Raw genomic sequence first — 21,433 nt, forward strand, 5'->3', positions numbered from 1 at the left:
TTTCATTGGTCACCTGTAGGCATTTGTGGGTGTGTTGTAATCCAGTTTGACCAGTCAACATGGCGAAAGGGCGGGGTTAACATTAAACCGTGCCAGATATCAGTCGCTGCACCGGCACCAGGGCCCACACCACTCTCGGGAGACTTGAATGTTGAGATCATAGGCGTCGACAGAGGGCGGAAGAGTCAGCAGAGTGCAGAGATGCGTTGCTTTAGACCTTGGAACAGAAGGGTATCGGATGGGGTGGATAAGACCGCAACGCTGGTGGAGCGTCAAAGTCGGCAGGTTAGCAGAGATGTCAGGAAAGATGAAGAGGCTGCAGCTCAGCAGGGCTCCAAATATCTACTGAGCAGGTATCTCTCTCTCTTATACACACAGTATGACGTGTGCTGAATATACAGGAACATTTTTTATACTGTTTTCAAAAACTGAAGTCAATATGAAAGAGTAGAGATATTATATATACCAAATACCCACTTCCTTAAATGTTTTAATTGTTGACACACAATGTCAGAGGGATGTTGGTTGTTTGATAAGGTCTTACACTTCATGAAGGAGCCACAGCTTATCTACATTTTTTCCAGAACATCTTCATTTCCAGGTTTGACAAACACTGATGAACATTTTTTTTTTTACATTTTCTGACATTTTATGGACAAAACCAAACAATTAATCGAGAAAATAATCGACAGAATAATCAATTACTCTAAACTCTAGTGTAAAGCAGTGGTGAGTGGTCATCATCAAGACTAGAAAAGTTAAATACACTATAAAAAAGAAAACTCAAAATTTTAAGGCAACTTGCTGCAATCAATTTTTGAGTTTACAGCCCAACGAAAGATCTTGAGTTTTTATAAAAGTTCCATCAACTAATATTATTTTGTTAGACAAACTTGTAAGTTAGAGTTGTGCCAACCCAAAATTTCAAATTGTATTTTTTTAATACATTATTTACATTATCTGAACAATATTAGTTGACCAAACTGTTTGAAAAGAGAATTTGTGTTGGCACAACTCTAACTTACAAGTTTGTCTAACAAAATATTATTAGTTGATGGAACTTGAACCTTGAAATTTAGAGTTTTCTCAACTTTTTTTTACAGTGTACAGACCATTTACCATTCATTGTAATGATTTTTATCATAAGGTTCGCATTTCTGAGTCCTACAACTCTTCCATATGTGTTTTACAAAAGTAGCATTTGTTCGAACTAACTAAATGGCAGTTAGACTGACGTCACAGGAAGACATATGTAGTGATTCTTCGAGCAGGAACAGACTGTATCTGATTTCCGTGATTAGTCAGATCTGAGTGCAATCGTACATACTTTGTTTTTGCAATCTCAGAGTATGTCAGCAGATAAGACTGTAAGTCGCAAGACTAGTTTGACTCAACGCTGAACAAAAGCAGCACACAGCTGATGTGGATGAGGTGCAGAGCGCTGTCAGAGATAACGAGACTGTATATAGGTTGTATCTACAAGCACATCACATCACATATATGTTCTTTATTTTACATGATTATATCAAACAGCCTTATGCCATGGTGGAAGGCTTAACAGCGAAATGATAATCTTAATCTTAATAATTTAATAATTAAGGAAACTAAACATGATTGAAATTCAGTCCAGTGAACACACATTGTTTCCAAACAAAGGAATCAATGTAACGTTACAGAATACAACGGATGATAAACACCAAATAAAAATGTATGTATGTATTACATGTATTACAGAATATAAATAACATAGAAAAAAAGCACATAAAAGATAGAATGCATTCAAATATAGACAGGACCTGTCATTTAAATCTAAAAACACAAAGTCACTGTAACAATTAGACAACCAAACGAATGATTCTCACCACTTTTTAAAAACAAACAAAAAAACAAAGTGACAATAACACATGTTGAAAACGCGTCATCATCGTCAGACCCACATTTTGTACTAATGCACATATTCTTTGCGGCAGGATCATGCGTCCAGACGATGCCAACATCGTGGGCAACGTCCATGGCGGACACATCCTCAAGATGATCGAGGAAGCTGGCTGCATCATCAGCACAAGGCACTGCAACACACAGAATGGGGTGAGAGACTGAAAACGATGGCAGACAACAGCATCAAAATAAATAAAATTGTGCACATACTGTGCTAAAGAAATCGACGCTTATACTGTAGCTGGTTTTCACCATAGGTCATAGAAGGAGAACCACTCATGTAAATCATCAAATGAATGGGAAAGAACTGAAAAGTTACAGTAACGCACATTGTCCAGTTTTAGTCAGTGTCAGGTGGTAGTTTTCCAAAAAGAGAGAGAAAATTCAGTTTAACTTTTCATTCTCACTCATTTAAATCTCATATTTCCACGTTGCAGACATGATTGTGTATTGTTTGTGTATCGCATTGTTCACATTTTTTTGTGTCCCGTTTAAATGTTGAACTTTTACCTACTTCTCTCTTGAATCATTTGATCTCACCTGCTGTTGCATTCTGCTCATATTTTGATTAAAGATAACCCACATTTCATTGTTCAGATAAGACTTTAAAACAAGCAACTTCAGAACATGCAAAACATGTAAAAACACAAGAACATGTTTCTGTATGCATTACTTAAAGGGACACTGTGTAGTATTTATGGGTTTATATTACCCAAAATCCACTTTTTTATAGATATTATGTGCACTGCATTGTCTAGTCGCTGTATAATAGTTTTTGTTTAATTTTCGTAGTGTTTCAAAAAGTCATGTAAAATAACATGATCGCGGGCCGCGGTTGCATTGCCACTGTTCGCAGCGAGACGCCATGTTTCTACCGGAGCCTGTAAGGACAAACGCGAGGGGAACAAATCAAGCGTCTCTTTACTTGTAGCGGAAGTCCCGCCTCCACTCTCTCCGCTTCGTCTGCTACGGCCGACATTTGACCGGTTGAGGATACCATAGCGCTCAGGGAAGGGAGGGGGTGAGCAGAGGAGCAGTTCTTTGTTGTAAGTTTCAGCCTCTCCTCTAGATGGCACTATAAACTACTTACTTCACCTTTAATTAAACTTACTCCTTGCGAGGACTTCCAACCTTAAACGAGGACTGTTCAACATTTTTCAACAACGTTCCTGTCACCTGTATTAACCAGGTAAACGCTGAATCACAGATGATGATAATAATAATAATAATAATCACTTGTATTGTATCTGAGGTTTTGTTTTGTTTTGTTTATGAAGATAAAAAAAACGCAGTTTCCTCCGTCTCCACATATTTGGATTTATCTTACACAGACATCATGGTACCTTGGAACTCCTTTGACTTTGACAGTCACCAGTTCATGTCTGCCACTGTGATGAAGTGGTTAAAGTCCCTCATATGTTAGATGTACATTTTCTGCCACTGATTTTGTTACGTTTTCTGCTTGAAATATAAAACACATCACACGTGGCTCATTAATCTCGTTTTATTGGATTTGTTGATGTACCTTTATCTCAAAAAGATTTGACAGTGGATTGACAAGGTAAATCAGACTTCCAGATAAATCCGATGTCTAGGTACTGAGATTCAAAACTTAATCTACGGCTAATCTGCCCAACAGAGAATCATCCTCTGCCACTGAATATGCTATTAATGTTATTATTATTATATTAATGTATGATGTTTTCCGGTTTGCCGTCTCGTCTTTTCAGGACCGCTGTTTGGCTCTTCTAGTCCGCGTGGAGAAGACGGAGTTCCTGTCTCCTGTGTTTATCGGTGAGATTGCCCACGTCACAGCTGAGATCACGTACACCTCCAAGCACTCAATGGAGGTGCAGGTCAAAGTCATGGCTGAGAACATCCTCTCAGGTGGGTGACTCATTTTTAACTGTTCCACTTACCATCTATCTGTTCAAATGTTTTACATTTCTGTATTTTATAATGAAGGATTTAACTAATAGGAAATGATCAAACTTCACCCTCATTGATGGGGAGATAAGACACATATGTTTTCTAACGGAGGCTGCAAACTAATTTGCAGAAATCTAAAAAAGTGGGTTTTAGCAATGCCAATAATTTATGTAATTTGAGAAAACCTAGCAAAAAAGTTATCAGTGTATAGATCATCAAAGTATTTCAATCCTTTTCTGTGCCAAATCTGAAATGCGCCATCAGCCATTGAAGGAACAAATACATGGTTAGCAGCAATTGGGCTTTTATGTGAAAAAAGCTGTAGTCTAAGAGGACTGCAGTGCCGAAGAGGGTAGGTAAGGAAACAGGGTTACTAGCACAAGCTAGTGCTAGTAGTAACCCTAGTAAACCTGTAAAACTGATAACCCTGTTTACTAGCACTAAACAGGCCAGAGGGGAGGGTTTAAGATGGAAATGCCTCCAGTATAAAGTAGAAGCACCTAATATTTGCTGCCCAGTAATAGTACTGGAAATTAGACAGAGCCATTCGGTTCATTGAAGAAATGCTTTCCCCAACCGAGGGTGTTTACCATTCCAAATATAGGACAACATTAATGAGTCAAGAGCTCTAAAATAGGATTTTGGGATGAGAATGGGAAGACATTGAAATAAATCGAGGGTCTTTGGAAGCAACTTCATTTTAATAGAGTGTATTCTTCCAATAATGATCTTCCACCATCTTCAATGGGAGATCTGTATACTCAAGATTAAGAGCTTCTTTATGAATTGGGAATAGTGGTTGGTTTTGAAACAAACAAAAGTAGGTCGTCTGCATACAGCGAGACTTTATGTTCGACACCTCCCCTCCATATTCCCTGTACCTGTCCGCTGCTTCGCGAAGCAATTGCAAGAGGCTCATTGGCAATTGGGAAAAGGAGTGGGCTAAGTGGGCAAAAACGCTGTTTTTTAGTGTGTATCTGCGTCATTACCTAACAGTTCAGCCATTGCTGAGAACTCTGAAAAAAAACGGTCCGGGTACGTAAACAGCAGTTCTCCTGAACAGCAGATCCTTCTGCTCCGGGCACTAGTCCGGGTACATCCGGTTGCGTACATTGAACCGCAGAAGAAGAATAACGTCTGTTGTGGAGGTGTCATAAAAGTCATAAAAGGGATTGCAGCGGGGAGTCATGACAAAACTATTTTTAAACACTGTTAAAACAATGTTTTGATAATGAGTAGCAGTAAATATACCATTCCAGAAGGGAGTGCTGCGCTTCTGAGAGCTGGTGTGCTGATTACGTCACTACCAGGTATTGGCCAATCACAAGACAGTTGGGAAGGCTCTACGCCGGCTGGCCAATCACAACACACTCTGCCTTTGGGTGTGAGATTTATGTATGAAATATCGCGGCTGGGGAACAGCATCAGAAAAGAGGATTTCTATTGGCTCGTTTACAGCAACTAGGAGGTTTTTGACCATAAAAAGTTCATGTATGCAAGTAAACCTCCATAACTAACATATATGTGCAACAGGACCACTCTATGTGAGCTTTAACAATAAAGAGAGAGATATGAATGTCTTCATCTCCTCACTGTCATGCACAAAATACACAGGTTCTATTTGTCTGTATGTGGTCCAGGAAAGTTATAATTTGTTTCATCAGTTTGATCCAAATGCTGGATATTTCAATTATGGGCAAGGTCTTGTTTTGTGAAATTATAGAATGGTCTTACAGTGACTGATCAGTAGAGGGCAGCACACAGTAAGTAATGCAGCTCCTAGAGGTACAGCAGAGAGGAAGAGCTGAGACAGGGGAATAGAAACTCAGAGCCATGTTGTTTTTCAGTTTTCGTGTTTGTACCAAGTGATTCAGTCTGCATATGTTTATTGATTATTGATTTGTGTGCATTTCATTTGTACAGCGGACAAACCTGCACACGTACACACACACACACCACGTGCTTGTGCAGGCTTACACACACACCTCAGATTCCCTCGAGAGAAGACCCAGGGAGGATCACATTGGGCTGACCTAGCATAGTCACTGAACCTTTAAATGCCAGTGGCAACAGTGATGCACAGACTGATCTGAAACTACCAAATGTCACATGTGCACCCTGGTATAACTGCACGAATTTCTATCAAGGAGTGATATTGTCTTTACTCATTAATACTCGTAAGCACACACAAAACATATCATTGAAGTGCTCGTAATTAATGTGTTTCACCAACATCAGTGCAGTTGCTTGGTACATCTCACAGGCCTGTATTTTGTAATTTAATTAATTTGTAATTAGCAGCTATTGGCAACATGCCCATCGTCCATTTGAAGATATTAAAGAGAGTGACACACTGAGGAAGAGACAGAGTGAGGGAGATGAGAGTGAGACGGAAAGACAAATGGGAGGAGAGAAGCAGGCAGACGTTATCAATGGGCATAAAGATGGCTGCGTGAATGAACGAGGGAGCTGGAGTGAAAGTGGGGAATGTGATGATGGAAAGAAGGATGAAGGAAAGGAGGTGTGAGAAACAAAAGAAGTATCCCCTAGACAGTCGTTGCCCTAGCAACAGGCTTATACTGGTTGGTTGGTTGGCTGGCTGGCTGGTTGGTTGCTGGGTTGGAAGCAGGTTGACGGAGGGGGAGGCAGTGATATGAGCTGACAGGTGGAGAGCAGCGTATATACATACAGGCATCGTCACAGACACCCTCTTGTCACCACAGTGCCCTGCCAGGAAGGACCCCAAGCAGGAAGAGAGCTAATGGAGAGAATTTGCTTAAGGGACTGTTTGTGTTAAATATTTTGTCTCTTGAACACGAGTCAATTGGACGATCTTTGCAGGACCGGATAAGCACAGATGTTGGGAAAAACATTAAATGGAAAATAAAAACACACATATCCACCTGTTTTCTTTTTTTTTTAGATTTCATTTTCTCATAACATCATATTTCATTCTAATGAAAACCAAAACACATTTTGAGCGGCTGTCCCACTTTAAGAACAGGAATTATTTCCCTGCACTGTGGAGATGAGTTTATGTCCTCAGGTCAGACACACACACACACACACACACACACACACACACACACACACACACACACACACACACACACACACACACACACACACACACACACACACACACACACACACACACAGGCAGCGTTGACATTAAAGGAGAGCCAGAGGAGGCTGCAGCTTGGTGATCTATTAGTTCATAGCTATAGGATGTAGGTCATATGTGTAAAAATGTGTGTGTGACGTGTATATTTTATAATGACACAGCTATTACCCATAGAGACTTATGCATGTTTGTGTTTCTGTGGATTTAGATTCACCTAAACCTCAACAATTGTCCATTCTTGGTTGTTTTGGTTTGTTTTAAATCTAACATTTGCATGATTTTATTCATGTTTTGGTAAGTGAGAAAAGGGGGTGAATTAAATGTGTGTTTATCGTTTTTGCACCGTGCAGATGGATGCATAATGTCGCTGTGTGTTGTACTTGCAAGTCTGTGCATGGACATCATGTGTGTTTTCATCAGTGTTTGGCCCTTTAAAAGGTTCCTGCAGGGCCGAGGGGAAAGAGAAGATAACGGGAGCAGACGTTATTTGCCTCTGTCACGTTGGCTTAGTGTCAGGTCTCACACTCACTGTGGCACAGTCGGATACAAACTCAAAGTGGATGTACCTGCGCACACGCTCCGACACGACGTGCACACCCGACTCACTGACACACACAGCTGTGTAGGGGAGACCTGCGTGCATACAGAACTTGATCTGCACATGCTGACCCATTCTGCATAGGGAAATGTCACACATTCACATTCTCACACTTGGACAGATTCACACTGAACACACACACTATACTTCTTCACAGAAGAAGTCTCAAACTGAGGCAGGACTGGTAGGGTTCTCATGTTCCTGGTTGCACGTTTGCCTTCTTTTGGGCATTGTTTATATAAACACTAGAGGAGGAATGTGCAGCCATACATGCTTTTTCAGTTTCGTAAATGTACATGCTTCTTGTATACTGTGACAGAACATGCATTGCACTCTTTTTATTTATACATTTATGCTTTACTTCACATGTGTGTACACCACTCTCTCTTTCTGTGTGTGTGTGTGTGTTGGGGGTGGAGGCAAAGGCAAGCGTCCAGGTTCCACAGTCAGTCAGGCAGCATCTCGTCAGGCAGTTCTCAGTCATGGCCCCCCAGGGGAAGGCTGCATACTGTGGGCACGAGCCGTGATGATTGTCCCTGCTGGGGGGATTGCACATGCGCTCTAATACGCTGCACATGCTCATTCACACGACCCAGCACACACTTTTGCGCTCAAGGATTTGCATCTATGCTCAAACATGTATGTAAATGCACACACACATGCTGCACAGTGTGTAGTTAACGGCACACAGTCACGTTTAACACACATGCACACATCTAACATGATACACAGGGATACAGAGTTGCATCTATTCAGGAATGCAAGCTTGTGTATATACATACGCACACACACACACACACCAACATCTGCCGATATGACATTGCCACACAGAGCAAAAAACAGTGAACGTATTCAGGCTTTGAACCCACACACACTCAAGCAAAATTCCCACAGAGGTAATAATGCTCGAATTTGATGCACACTCCGGTGTACATTTGCATAAACACAGCACATAACACACACACACACACAGAGGAAGAGATGCATACATACACACAGATGCATACATAGAGCTGAGAGCAATGCATTATGGGTTGATGCTTAAAATAATCATGGCAGGAACTGTCATGATCCTGGTGGGTCACACAACTGCATATACTGAAACATTGCTGTGGGAATACACACACACACACACCCCCACACACACACACACACACACTCACACACACACACACACACACACACACACACACACACACACACACACACACACACACACACACACACACACACACACACACACACACACACTGGTTTCCATGACTTCAGAGGACATTGCAGTGACTTACATTTATTTGCTGGAGTATTACTGTAAACTAAAATTATTTTTTACTTTAAAATTACTACTTGCCTAGCCTTAACCTTAACCTCAGCCTCAACTTTCTTTGACTTGAGGTTTGCCTCCATAATTAAAACAAGTCCCCATAATGTTACTGTGTAACAGATTTAGGTGCCCACAACATAAGGGGTACCAGGTACACACGCACACACATTTTAAGTATTGTTTTCGTCTTACATTGAGTAACACAGTTTTATTTATTAATTTTAAACATTTAAATAAAAGACCATAAGTAAATGAACATTTATAAAAATAAAAATTCAAAAATCACTTAATAATGAGGGAACAGAGAAAATAATCCATAGGCCATGTCTGAGGTCTGTAACAGGACAGATGCCAACAGTGCTTCACTGCTGCAAACAAGAGAACATTTAGATTCTCTCCGCAATGTGTCAACTGTGGAGGTGTTTCTTTTCTCACAGTTGGATCTTCAATTTTAGGATTCAGCGCGAGAAGACAGGGGGAGTACTGTGCTCACATTAACAGTATTCAACACTCACATGCTTAAAATACACCTTAATGTTTAAATTGAGTGTTGAACGTTCTTTGTCTGTCATAAAGCTCCGTCCCAAACTCTACTTTTGGCCTGATTTCATTTATTCCTGTCAGGCTGTAACATCCCACAGTGCAGCTGTAATGTAGTTAAAGCTAATAGAGCCTTGGCTCAGCACAGTGGAAAATGTGGTTTTGATCATGGGGATCAAGCACTAAGAATGAATCTTGCTGCACTTTGACTGAGACTGGAACATGCTGTTCAGGAAGGGCCAGAAAACAAAAGAGGGTGTTCTGCTTGGAGGAAGAATGAAGGGTTATGGGTCCGAGACAAAGCGGAGAGCTGAGGGCTGAACGCAAGTAAAAGGCAGCAATAAATCAAGTTAAACTGTTTGCGGTGAAAGAAAGTGATGAGGCTGAGGAGGACAGAAAGAGATCAGTGCTGTTAGGAGGAAGGAATAGAAGGAAAGGAAGATTGAGATTAGAGATAAGTGCAAAGTGGGGTTTGGGATGTTTGAGGACAGAAAATGTGCATTTCACACGGTAAAAAGGTAGATTTAAACAGTTAGAATTGCTTGTTTGTTCTTTAGTTTACACCTGATTCTCTGCATGTTTGTCGACGTACTTATTGGGAACATTTTCTCTTTCTACAGGTCAATGCACTTCTGCATCTGTTCCTTAAATACACCACCAATTTCAGCATTTCAACATTTTCCTACCACTGTCAGGTGTCTGGCAAACTGCAGAGTGGCTCTTTACATTCACGGAGCTCCGTTTTCTAAAGTGAGAAGAAACCATGCACAAAGTCACTGAAGGTTTTTAGGTGAAAACAGTGACTGTAGTTGGCCTCGTTATTTTTTTTCTCCTTAATCACATGATAGCTGACAGTGTTTGTAGTTTGAAGGATGCAGGCGATAATAATATGGTCAAACACTGACATTGAGAGATTTCATATTCAAAGCCCTTTTCCTGATTACATTGTGGCCACGAGGGTTATCTATCAGACTGAGAATGGTTCTTTCTCCACTGATTCCTTCCAGTGCTTCTCCCACCAGTCCTTGTCGCGTTCTTCTACTCCTCTTCTTCTTCCTCCATCCTTAACACAGTTCACTTAAAAGGTCCAGCAGGAGCTAATAATAGACCGGAGTCACTCAGTCTTGGTAGAGTCAAGGATATGTAAATATGACTCTCTTTCCTCCTGTGTGCAACTTCCTGGTTGCTGGCAATGGCAGTGAGAGGAGGAGGAGGAGGAGAGAAGTGTGGTTGGTATGGTAACACAGCACAGTGGTCTACATGCATGGTTTTAACTTGGGTGTAAAATGCAAATGTTACTCCCTAAGAGTAGCCTGTCGTGAGCTACCACTCCCTCAACTTCACAGTTCTCCATTGTATCTAGGGATTCCTTTTTTCCTGAATTGCCCTGCATTTTTGTCCATGCTAATGGAATAGGTCGTGTAAATGAGGCTTCACGCTATGCATTTGACACAAGTAAAAGTGTGATTCGAAAGAATTTAAGGAAACAGGAAACCGTGCAGTCATCTCAACACCTTAAACTCATGATTCATTTAACCAACTGAACTATTTCATCAAATGCTGCATCCGCAAGTGAGACTCTTGATGACAGTGGTTTAATTTGAACCAGCTGGCCCTGTGCTGTCTTTAATCTGTGTACGCCATGATAACACAACCTCAAAATAGCCCCCATCTCTGTCTCGGTTAGGGAATTTAGAGCAAAAGTGTAGGCAGAACAGAGCAGATATCACTATGACAACCTTTATGCCTGATTGCTATGAGATGTGATTTGCACGCAGCTTTTGTCCTTTTTATGATTCTTACAGTAACTGTCTTTAATGAAGAAGAACTAAGGCCACAACCTCCTATGGCCAAAATATGCAAGTAAACAAAGGTCTGTTTTCAGAAGAAGTACATTTCATTCATTGATGATGTCCATGGTTTTATTCATGCATCTGCAGGACTAGAAATGTATAATACCATATAATACCATAATGTATTAGATGTTTGTAATAGGTCTGAACAATTAATCAAAATTATATCGAAATCACAATACGGCTCACTGCAATTTTCAAATCGCAGTGATGCGATGTTTTGTTAAAGCCAAAATGTGTGTCATAATATCATTTTAGATTCATTATTGTATTGATCTATACACATCTTACTTACAGACTGGAGAGAACATAATATCAAATATCACACAGTAATCCTTTAAATATGTTTTTCAAATGAAAATTAGTAAAAAATCACCCCTTTCTCTGATATTATTCCTATCAAAATAATCACAATTAGATATGTATTCAAAATTGTTCAGCCTTAATTTAAAATTAAACTAAAACAGCAATCACAAACGAAAGCAGTCACTGATGTATATAAACACATACACACTTTTTTCAGTTGAAAATGCTCATGAAAACATATTTTCCCATATATTTGCAATAAGAATAATGTGTCAACTGACAAAAGAATGAATGTCACATGAATGTACAAAAATGCTAACGCTGAACCATCAGCTAACCTCGAGGAGGATTTGTGTGCATGCAAGCTTGATATGAAATGAATGAATGTTGTGGAACAATGTTCTCATTTATATTCTATTCCTTTGTTTGTAAAAGAAAGACTAAGCCTGTGACAGCACCAATGCCTTTATATAACTTGGATTGGTGCGTGTTATGTCAACAGCCAGCTCTAAATGGTTTGCCCCATTTTTCTTTTTGGTTGATAAAACGTGCCTGGGTTGCAGCCACAAACCTGAAATGGAAAAATATCTCTTTTGGTTGAAGGAAGCTGTTAAAGTTCTCGTTGAAGTTTTCCTCAATATAATAATTCAATCTCGTCTCTGTGACTACAGGTGCCAAAAAGCTGGCCAACAAGGCGGCGCTGTGGTACGTCCCATGCTCTCTGCAAAATGTCGACAAGATTACGGAGGTGCCTCCCATCAAGGTACATCTATTCTGACCTTAAGAGATAGAGTTTGGTCTGTTTTCCTCTCTCCAGCTGCCTCTCTTACCTCCATGTGAATGAGAAATAACACACAGAGATAATCCATGAGAGAGAGGCCAGTGTGAAGATAAAAAATATTGGCATTTGACAGTGTGAAAAGCCCATTTGGCGCGTGGAAAAATCAGTGTGCTAAAATGATGTTGTGCATATTTAGAACTATGCACAGTTTGGGTTTTTCATGGACGTGAATGTATAAATGTATATCATGTACTTGCATGTTGTATGAGTAGTATACCAGTGAAGAGGAAGAAGAGGAGGGCAGGACGCGCTACGAGTGTCAGAAGAGGGAGAGACTGGAGACCAAACAGAGGATTGAAGCCGTGGTGTCCCCTTCACCCAACCCAGGTAGTGACCTTTGCAGATGTATCACTGCTCACACTGACGTAATAATAACTTTTTACAAGGCATTTTACATCTGTCCATCCATTCTCTACCACTTTATCCTCCTCATGAGGGTCGTGGGGGCGCTGTACCAATCCCAGCTGACATCGGGCGATAGGTGGGGTACAGCCTAGATTAGGGATGCCAGGGTGAAATTGACCTGGCAACCCTGGCCTAGACAGATATCATATTTAGAGACAAACAACCATTCACACTCACACCTAGAGTGTCATATTTACCTCGCATCTACTGTATTTGTTTTTATGATGGTGCATTGTTGTTTACTTAAGTCTTCCGCTGAGCTTGTGCAATTTCATCATCAGACTGCAGTGCATCATTTTTGGTATTTGATGTTGTTATTATTCTGTCTCTGTTTGGTCTTTGTGGACAGATATAGAGACACAGCCCGTCAAAAGGACAGCAGGACAGTTTACTTCTGAAACTTCGTACTTGATGTACTATACTCGGAGTGTTGCTGTGTCCTCCATCTGTCTTGACATACAGCAAATGAATGTCGCTGGGAGGGCACTGGAGCCAATCCCAGCAGATATAGGTCGAAAAGGACATGGACAGTTCACCAGTCCATCACAGGGTTCACTCCTATGTTAATTTAGTTTTCAATTATGCATGTATTGTGGGAGAAAAGAAGAGTATCCGAATAAAAACCCACATGTGCCTGGGGAGAACATGAAAACAGAAAGGCCCTCAATTGGTCGCAAATTTGGTTATTTTTGATGGAAGGCAACAGTGCTAACCACTATGCTGCCATGTGGCCTTTAATGTATATGCATTTATTTTAAAAAGTTATACTTTAATTACAGTAATTTCATCAAAAAGTGCTTACTTACGGAAGATACACTAAATGAGCCTGTCTGTGCTCGATGTGAACACATGCAGTTTTGTCTCTGTTGGTTTGATTTGGTGTAATAGACATTCATAACTTGTGGGCCTGTGTTTGTGTTTGTATTTTTTCACCACAGAAAAGCACAGCGTTGGTTTCAGCCAGTCCAGCCTGATCCATCTTGTGGGGCCCTCTGACTGCACCATACATGACTACGTTAATGGAGGTGAGTACAAGTGTTTGACAGTTGGCTGATTGGGTTTTTAGGTTGATACGACACGGCAGTGGTATCTCAGGTTTATATTTCTGCTGCATGATTGTTTTTTTCTGACCTCAAACTAACTTTTATTGGTGACCAACAGGTTCAGAAATCAATGTTTGGTGTCATTTACCTCATTTTCTCAAAATCCTGGGAGTTTTGTATTCTTTATGCCAAAAGAGAAAGTTACAATATTGTTTAATCAAACTAGTCAAACTTCAAATCAAACGTTGTGTCCTCTGCTCTCTCTTAGCAGCTAATCAACTGAATAAATCCTATAAATTGTTGTTTTAAGGTGGTAATAGCTTCTAGTTCAGCACTCAGTTTCCCTCTTATCACATCATCTATAGTTCTCTTTCATATTTATTTGTCACACATTGGTTTGTATTTTGCGAGGAATGGGCCAGATCATCCTCAAAATTAGCATGTATGGAATTCGTGCAGTGGGAATTCAGCAGACAGCTTGCAGAAGGAGATGATACGACACAGACGTTTGGAAGGATGGTGGGTGGGAAGGTGCAAGAGATATGAATAGTGAGAGAAAAGAGATAGACTGTGTAGATTTTGAGTTAAAAAAAAGAAGTAAAGATGTCAACATCTCACTTATTGCACGTTTCCCCTTTCTTTTCTGTGTCGGAAAATGTTTTTTTTATATTTATCCCAGCATTTTTCTCATGGTCCACCATCAAGGTTCCATTAAGCTGTAACATTAACCCCAACTCTGTACATCACAACATAGTTTCCTGTGGTGACAGAGCAGAGTCACAGACAAAGAAATACGGCCCAGTTTAATGTAAAATGAAACATCCTTCATAAAGGTTTTCATGGCCATAAGTGCTCATGTCAACACTGCGTTTACATTGCTGTGGGGCTTAAACAACTGCCTGGGTTTATGTAGTTCTTTCATACTTGTTGTCAGTATTCTATGCTGTTTTGAGCAAGACTGTAAAAGGAAAACAAAAAAAAACATCTCAATGGCACTGACCAAGCATTTGTTAGTAAACTAAGACAACAAAGGAAAACCAAAATCTGTGCTTAGCCGACGAGATAGTTAGCTCAAATATGTCTTCTTTCATTTGGTTTTTGACCTTGTAACTAAAACTTTGTACTGTATAATTGAAAATAAGTAGAGCAACTAAAACAAATACATATCCAGATTTAATGGTTTAGCCACCTATAGATAAAAGTTTGATTATCAAACGACAACAAAACAAACTTCAAATCCCCCCTAGAAACCATTCTGGCAACATCTGCAACAGATCCTACATTTTATCAGCACAGAACGGATGCCTTTTTTGTTTTGTTATCCGATGAGGTACATCGTCTTTAGCGGGATATTCCCATGAGAAGGAGATAGGACAAGACGGCAGTAATGGAGGAGCAGGGAGCAAAGAGAGAGTATAAGTGTTGCATGGTAGTCATGGTTGCCTTTTTAATTTGAGAGAGCTCGCAGAGAAATCTGTCCAATTGAAGATCAAATGTGGAACAAGCGTGCAGGTCATTTAGTATGCAAGCACACACATACACACACACACACAAAACACGGCTGCACTCTCTGTACATGCCACCGCTCATTAGGCAATGTTCCCTGTTGTTCACTGCTGCTGCTTTCACTACACTTATTTTGTTTACATAACCGAGTCAGGTCAGGCAGTCCGGCTGCTAGCTCTCTCTCTCTCTCGCTCCCCCTCTGTCCTTTTACTATACCCTTGTGGGAGAAAAGCAAATTGAGTTCTCCACGACAATAACAGTTTATTTGGATACCGCATGCTTCCCCATTGTGCTGGTAAAAGTAAAAAAAAAGCAAAAAAAAAGCAGTACATATTATGAGCCTTAGGAGATATAAAGCATATGAACATGAACATCTGAGAACAACAAACACACCATTTTGTATACACATAGGGAGTGAATTAGCATATTTAAAAAAAGAGGGAATCCTGACAGACGGCAGATGGTAATAGCAGAGCAGCGATGAGACAGCACATCCATACAACCAGGGATTTGATAATTATGTCACTAATACTAATGCAATTACATCTGTGTCACATTAATAACATCTATTTGGTCAGGATTGATTTGACAGCCATATGGAATCCCAGTCTGTCTTGTTTCAGCATCACAACCCTTAAAACACACACACACACACACACACCATGTTTGTTACAATAAACAAAAAAATAAAAAAATCAGATATTTTTTTTTACCAACTGTTCATAGGAACCGATTGAGTGAGTGGTATGTGTGGGTTCAGTTATTTGAGTCTTATTATATAAAAAAATGTAAATAAAACACATTTCTGCTGCTTGGCAGTGGGAAAACACTGTCACTGATAAATACCAAAACAACAGCAGATTATGAGGCCGAGGCCTGTGACTGTACAATGCAGACACCTGGGTATCAAAGTATTATACGTGCGTGGACATTTTCTAACTAAATGGATCAAAGGATCTGAAACATTGAGTCTCGTTAATTTGACATTTTTCCTTTTATTTCTCTCTCTTTCCTTATCTTTGTTGTAGCTTTTTTCTTTTCTTTTTGCCCACTTCTCATTATCTCATGCTCTTTTTTTTCCCTCTCTCTGCGAGTTACCCTCCCCTCCCCTCCTCCATGTTCTAAGGAAGCGTAACAACCTGTTTCTATGGAAACAGCAGTTGATTGCCACAGGTGGACACCATTGCAGTCCTGGTTAAATCAAATTGACAGAAAAAAAGCAGAAAAAAAAAAAAGAAAACCCAGAAATATTGTTAGATGTTTTGTTTTGATGTGGTGCTCTCTCTCTGTATGTGTGTGTTTGTGTAAGAGAGACATTCTGTGCACACCCCTTGACTTTGTGTGTGTGTCAGAGAGGGAAGAGGAAACCCAGATGTGTGACTATAAAGCAGATCTGATGCAGATCTGAGGCACCTCGCCTGAACATGGGAATACATCCGTCACCGTGGCTCCATATATTGTCTGTCCTCTGCTGTGATTCTTGCTCAGTGACTATATAAACATGTCTCTGCCTGAGACATAGGGATTCGGGCATATGTCCACTGGAGCTTGTTTGATCGACCTTTATTAAGAGAGAGAGGAGTTCTCAGAGGCCAAATCTGGCTATAATGAAGCAGACCCTCTTTTTTTAAAGCTCTTTTTAAAGCTGTGAATTGTAGGCATGTACTATATGGTTTAGGTTAGTGATAAGGCTTTCAATAAGCTGTCCTAATGAAGTTCTTGGTGGAACCCTCCAAAAGGGTTGTTCTACCTGGAGCCAAAAAGTGTTCTCCTATATGGACAAGCTGAAGAACCTTATATGGCTCTACTCAGCACTTTGTAGAGTGTAGACCTCATGGAGACCCAAAACCTGGTCCCAACAAATCAGAATTTCATTTCTGAGAAACTGGATAAGTTTAGGGCTAAGCTTTGAGTTGTGGATAGGTTAAGGTTAGGGATAATGCTTTGTTAATGAATTATTTTGTTCATTCTTGGGATTTTAATGGAAAGCAACTTGTGTCCTAAGATAAAAATATGCGAAGACCTGCATTTGAGTGTGTTGTGGGATGAGCCGATACGGTACTCAGTAATGAAATCTCTGGATCAGGTTGATGCAATCCAAAAAAAATCCTATATATATATCACATGTCACTATACAGACTGTAGAAATGTCAATCAAGATCAGCAACAGCATTTTAGCTGAGTCATGTTGTGGGCTGTTATATCTTTGAAATTACGCAGGATGGCACAAATGTCTAAAATAACTGCATCGGACTGATATCTGCATCTGCAGATACTCGAGTTTGTGATATCGATATCTGTATCAGACACAAAAAAGTGGTATTGTGCCATCTGTAGTATGTGTGCACATGGAAATTGATGGATCCCTTAATCAATTTCATTCGGCTGCCAGTTGTCTATAATGTGAGTCATGCTATGAAAATGTTGAGGTGTTGTTCACAGGTACAAAAACAATCCTTGCATCACACCAACCACATCCAGCAGTGATGCTCAACCTTTCTGCCTCATTCAGTCACTGTAATCTTTAAAGGGGCTGTATATATATTCATGCATTATTCATTTTTTAATGCAAATGAATTTCGTTGCTTACAATTATGAATGGACTTATATGAATTGGAGTTAGGAAAATGTAAAGGAGGTGATGTAATATGCGCTCCTGCATGCCTCCTGGTAAACATCAGCGGATGACCTCTGCCATCCGTTAATGAAGCAGGCTGAGTAGTGAGTAGCAAGTGTGTGAGCAGTATATTAGCATAGTTTGCATCAGAATGGAGTTTGCTAATATCACCAAGCAACCAACTTCTAGCACAACACATTCTCCAACAGAAAGGCCACACAAGCATAAAGAAAGAACGTTTAATCAAGCGCGAGCTGATGGGCCAAACAAAGTGACAGACGCTGAGTGAAAACTGGTGTTGCTTTCGTTTCCTCATCAGCGTGCATCTTGTCTGTGAATAAAACACTGCAGCCTCATTTGTCATCATTTTTTGGCTGGAGCCCAGGATGCTCACTTGCAGATGTCACTAGCTTCACAAGCATGAGCATAATAATGAGGCTGTAGTTCAGTTATGGCCACACGTGTTGCTTGGAACAACTGTTTTGCCCCTTTAACGAGATGGGATATCAGCCCTAAATTCAGTTTCTGAACTGAACTGTGGTCCGAAAACCTGGACTAATAACTGGAATGATGACATATTGTGTTTTTTCCAAAATTCACGTATAGCAAGTAAAACATAACGAGTGACTGTGACAGTCAGTGCATTCACATGCCTATTAAAAGTCAGATTTTAGTCAGGCAAGACGATCATTTGTTTTTTTAATGTCATGTAAAACGTGTAAAAGTTAGTCCGACTGAAATTGAGCCTGTCTTAATCGGACTATGAAACACATTATCCAGGTATGTTAGTCAGATTAAGACGGCCTCGATTTTAGTTGGACCAACTTGTTACTCGTTCTACATATGCACCAGCATTTCCTCTGTGGTCTTTGATGCAGAAGTCGAAAGAAACTAGAAAAGCACTTGGAGAGCACAGACCTCCACCAAGGCAGCTCAGCCCCCCACAAAATAGTGATAGAAATAGTTATAGCGTCTACGGATCACGCCCAAAATGTAATCACTTGTTCCTGGTCCCATTACGGACAAATCCGTCTGTGACTTTTCGAGTTATGTTGCTAACAGACAGACAGACAGACAAACAAACATACTCAAAAAAAAACATATACCTCCTGGCGGATGTCAACAATGAATAAACTGCAGTATTTGGATCAAAGCCATCCTTGATCTAATTGATTAACATACAGCAGGTATGAAGACATACCAAACCACAATACGCACTAGCTTATAGAGATACAGCACCACCTACGGAGGCGGAGTCACACATACACGGCCGCATGTATAATTGGGCTCGGCAAGTTGTCCGATTGCCTGTCCTAGTCAGACTACGGCATTGTAAATGTGCTAAGTGATAAGATTGCCCTCTCACCCCCAAAATACACCCCTGCCTACTTTATAACAAGCTGATTTGAAAAAGGTAGAGATAATGGCTCAGTGTTGAAGTAATTGCGCCCTAGTTTAAAACACAAATGAACTGGGGGCCATGTTGTACATTTAGAAAATTAATCTGCAGGAGCTTGTGACCTTTACCATCACAGCTGGAAGGTTTTTTATCTGAAAGCCCTTTATCTGATAGACTTCCCATCACAGGAATCATATCTCATTGATTTTCCCAGGCCCGCAGTGTGCAGTGAGCTAACAGTTTAACAGCAATTCGGACAGCATTCACCCCCCAATTTGCAGAACTCAGTCGCACATAAATTATGTTAAGATGCTACCCAGTGTTTAATAAATCATTCAGCTGCTGGAATGGTAATATACACAAAAGATCTGCAGCTTGTGGGACTTTGTAAGAAGATGTGGGTGGGTTGCTGCGTGGCAGTAATGTTAACAGGAGCCGTTTCTATAGTAACAGCTCATTAGGAGGCAGTTTGAGCCGTTTGATACTGTCCACGATTAAAGCACATATTGGGAGGGGGGATGAGAAGGACAGGAGGAGGTAGGGAACTGTCAGTGGTGGATAAAGGTAGGCAGAGGGTTAGAAGAGGGATGAGAGGGAAGGAATGAGATAAAGATGGGAGTAAGTGATAAGAGAATATGTAAGAAAGGCAGAGGTCAGTGATTCTTTGCCGCAATCTCTTGGTGTTACAGTCTCTTTCCCCTCACATCACTGGCTGCTTTGCTTGGAGTGCTGCGTCTGAGTTGTTTCTAATTAAAATGGCTCTAAGTTCTAACTCGACAGAGTTGATGAATGACAAGAGCTGCCCAGAAGAGTCTCCACTTTGTTCTCATGCCTGCTGCTGATGGACGCCTCCGAATGCGAATGTTTGGGTAAATCATCACATGGGATCTAATCACAGAGGCATTCTGCCCTGTGGCGAACTGGGCTGCACTAGGAACTTGGTTACTAATTGCCCCTTTTCCCCATTTGGAGTAGGTTGTCTTTCCCCTTCACCCAAGCCATCTCCATCCACCCTCCCTCCTCATTCCACACCCGGACTTTCGTGTTCCCACCCTACGGCAAAGGGAGAGTCATAGTGTGCCATGTCACCCTGTGAATGTGTAACGCCAGGCCTGGGGCTGACTTGGCCTTGCTTGTCCTCATTTCCAGTCTCACACTGAGCCTCTCTTCAACCTTTTACATCGACTGTACAAGGAGAGGGTTGGGGTTTGTGTTTTGGTTTTTTTTATGCAGGAGCTGCATTAACAGTTTCACTGATGGTATGTGACTAATGAAGACAACCATCTATGGTGTTCAAGGACAGCACTATTCTCCACTTGATTTTTTTTTTTTCAGTGTTGCAGTCACAGGGTTGCACCAGATGAATCGCTGCAGGAGGCAGGGCTGACAAGTGAAAGTGAAGCACACAGTTGCATTAAAATGAAATAAAAATGCTTAGGGACGCAAAAAAGATGACAGTAAAGGAGAGCCGGGTGAAAATCCTGTGGGGTAGTGAGTGACTGCTGTATATTTAATTTTTTTATGTATAGTCAAATCAATATGAGTGTATTATAGATAAGATAGATAGATACACCACTATAAAATCACCCTCGCTGGTCTGTGGGAAACACTGAAGTCAGTTTGTTGGATTATTTACATTATAAGACGTGATCAGCTCACACTTTGTTTTATGGCAGTGACGAACTCTCCTGCCATCTCTCATGATCTTTGGGGATCTGGTAAAAATATGCTCTCCCTTTGCTTGTCCCAGACTGTTTTGGTATCCTGGGGCACAACAGCCGAACCCATTTTTGACACCGACTGTTGCATGCTGGGATTGCATGAAGTCAGCTACCAGACCTCTATAGCGCATGATGTTAATTTTGTAAATTGTGCTCCCATTTAGAGGAAAATAGAACATGATAATGTGGACACCAGGGCTGACAAGTGGTGTCTTCTAATAGGAGGTTGCAACTTCCAAAAAATTGACACAGCTCAAATCGCCAATGTCAAGGCTTCACATCGGGAGTT

General features: G+C 40.7%; 1 protein-coding gene across 1 annotated transcript in view; it reads left to right on the plus strand.

Moving 5' to 3' along the window:
• Positions 1-201: 201 nt before the first annotated feature.
• The window catches only part of acot7 (acyl-CoA thioesterase 7), a gene marked incomplete at its 5' end in the record, with an annotated part of 43,492 nt that continues 22,260 nt past the window's right edge, over positions 202-21,433 (plus strand). The window contains 6 exons of the mRNA XM_083895669.1: positions 202-353; positions 1,971-2,088; positions 3,669-3,825; positions 12,284-12,375; positions 12,666-12,780; positions 13,797-13,883. Of these exons, the coding sequence (XP_083751795.1) occupies positions 202-353; positions 1,971-2,088; positions 3,669-3,825; positions 12,284-12,375; positions 12,666-12,780; positions 13,797-13,883 (721 nt within the window). The remainder of the gene's footprint in view (positions 354-1,970; positions 2,089-3,668; positions 3,826-12,283; positions 12,376-12,665; positions 12,781-13,796; positions 13,884-21,433) is intronic.

This window comes from Microchirus variegatus, assembly GCF_963457635.1.
Source record: "Microchirus variegatus genome assembly, chromosome: 9".
NCBI classification, from domain to species: Eukaryota; Metazoa; Chordata; class Actinopteri; order Pleuronectiformes; family Soleidae; genus Microchirus; species Microchirus variegatus.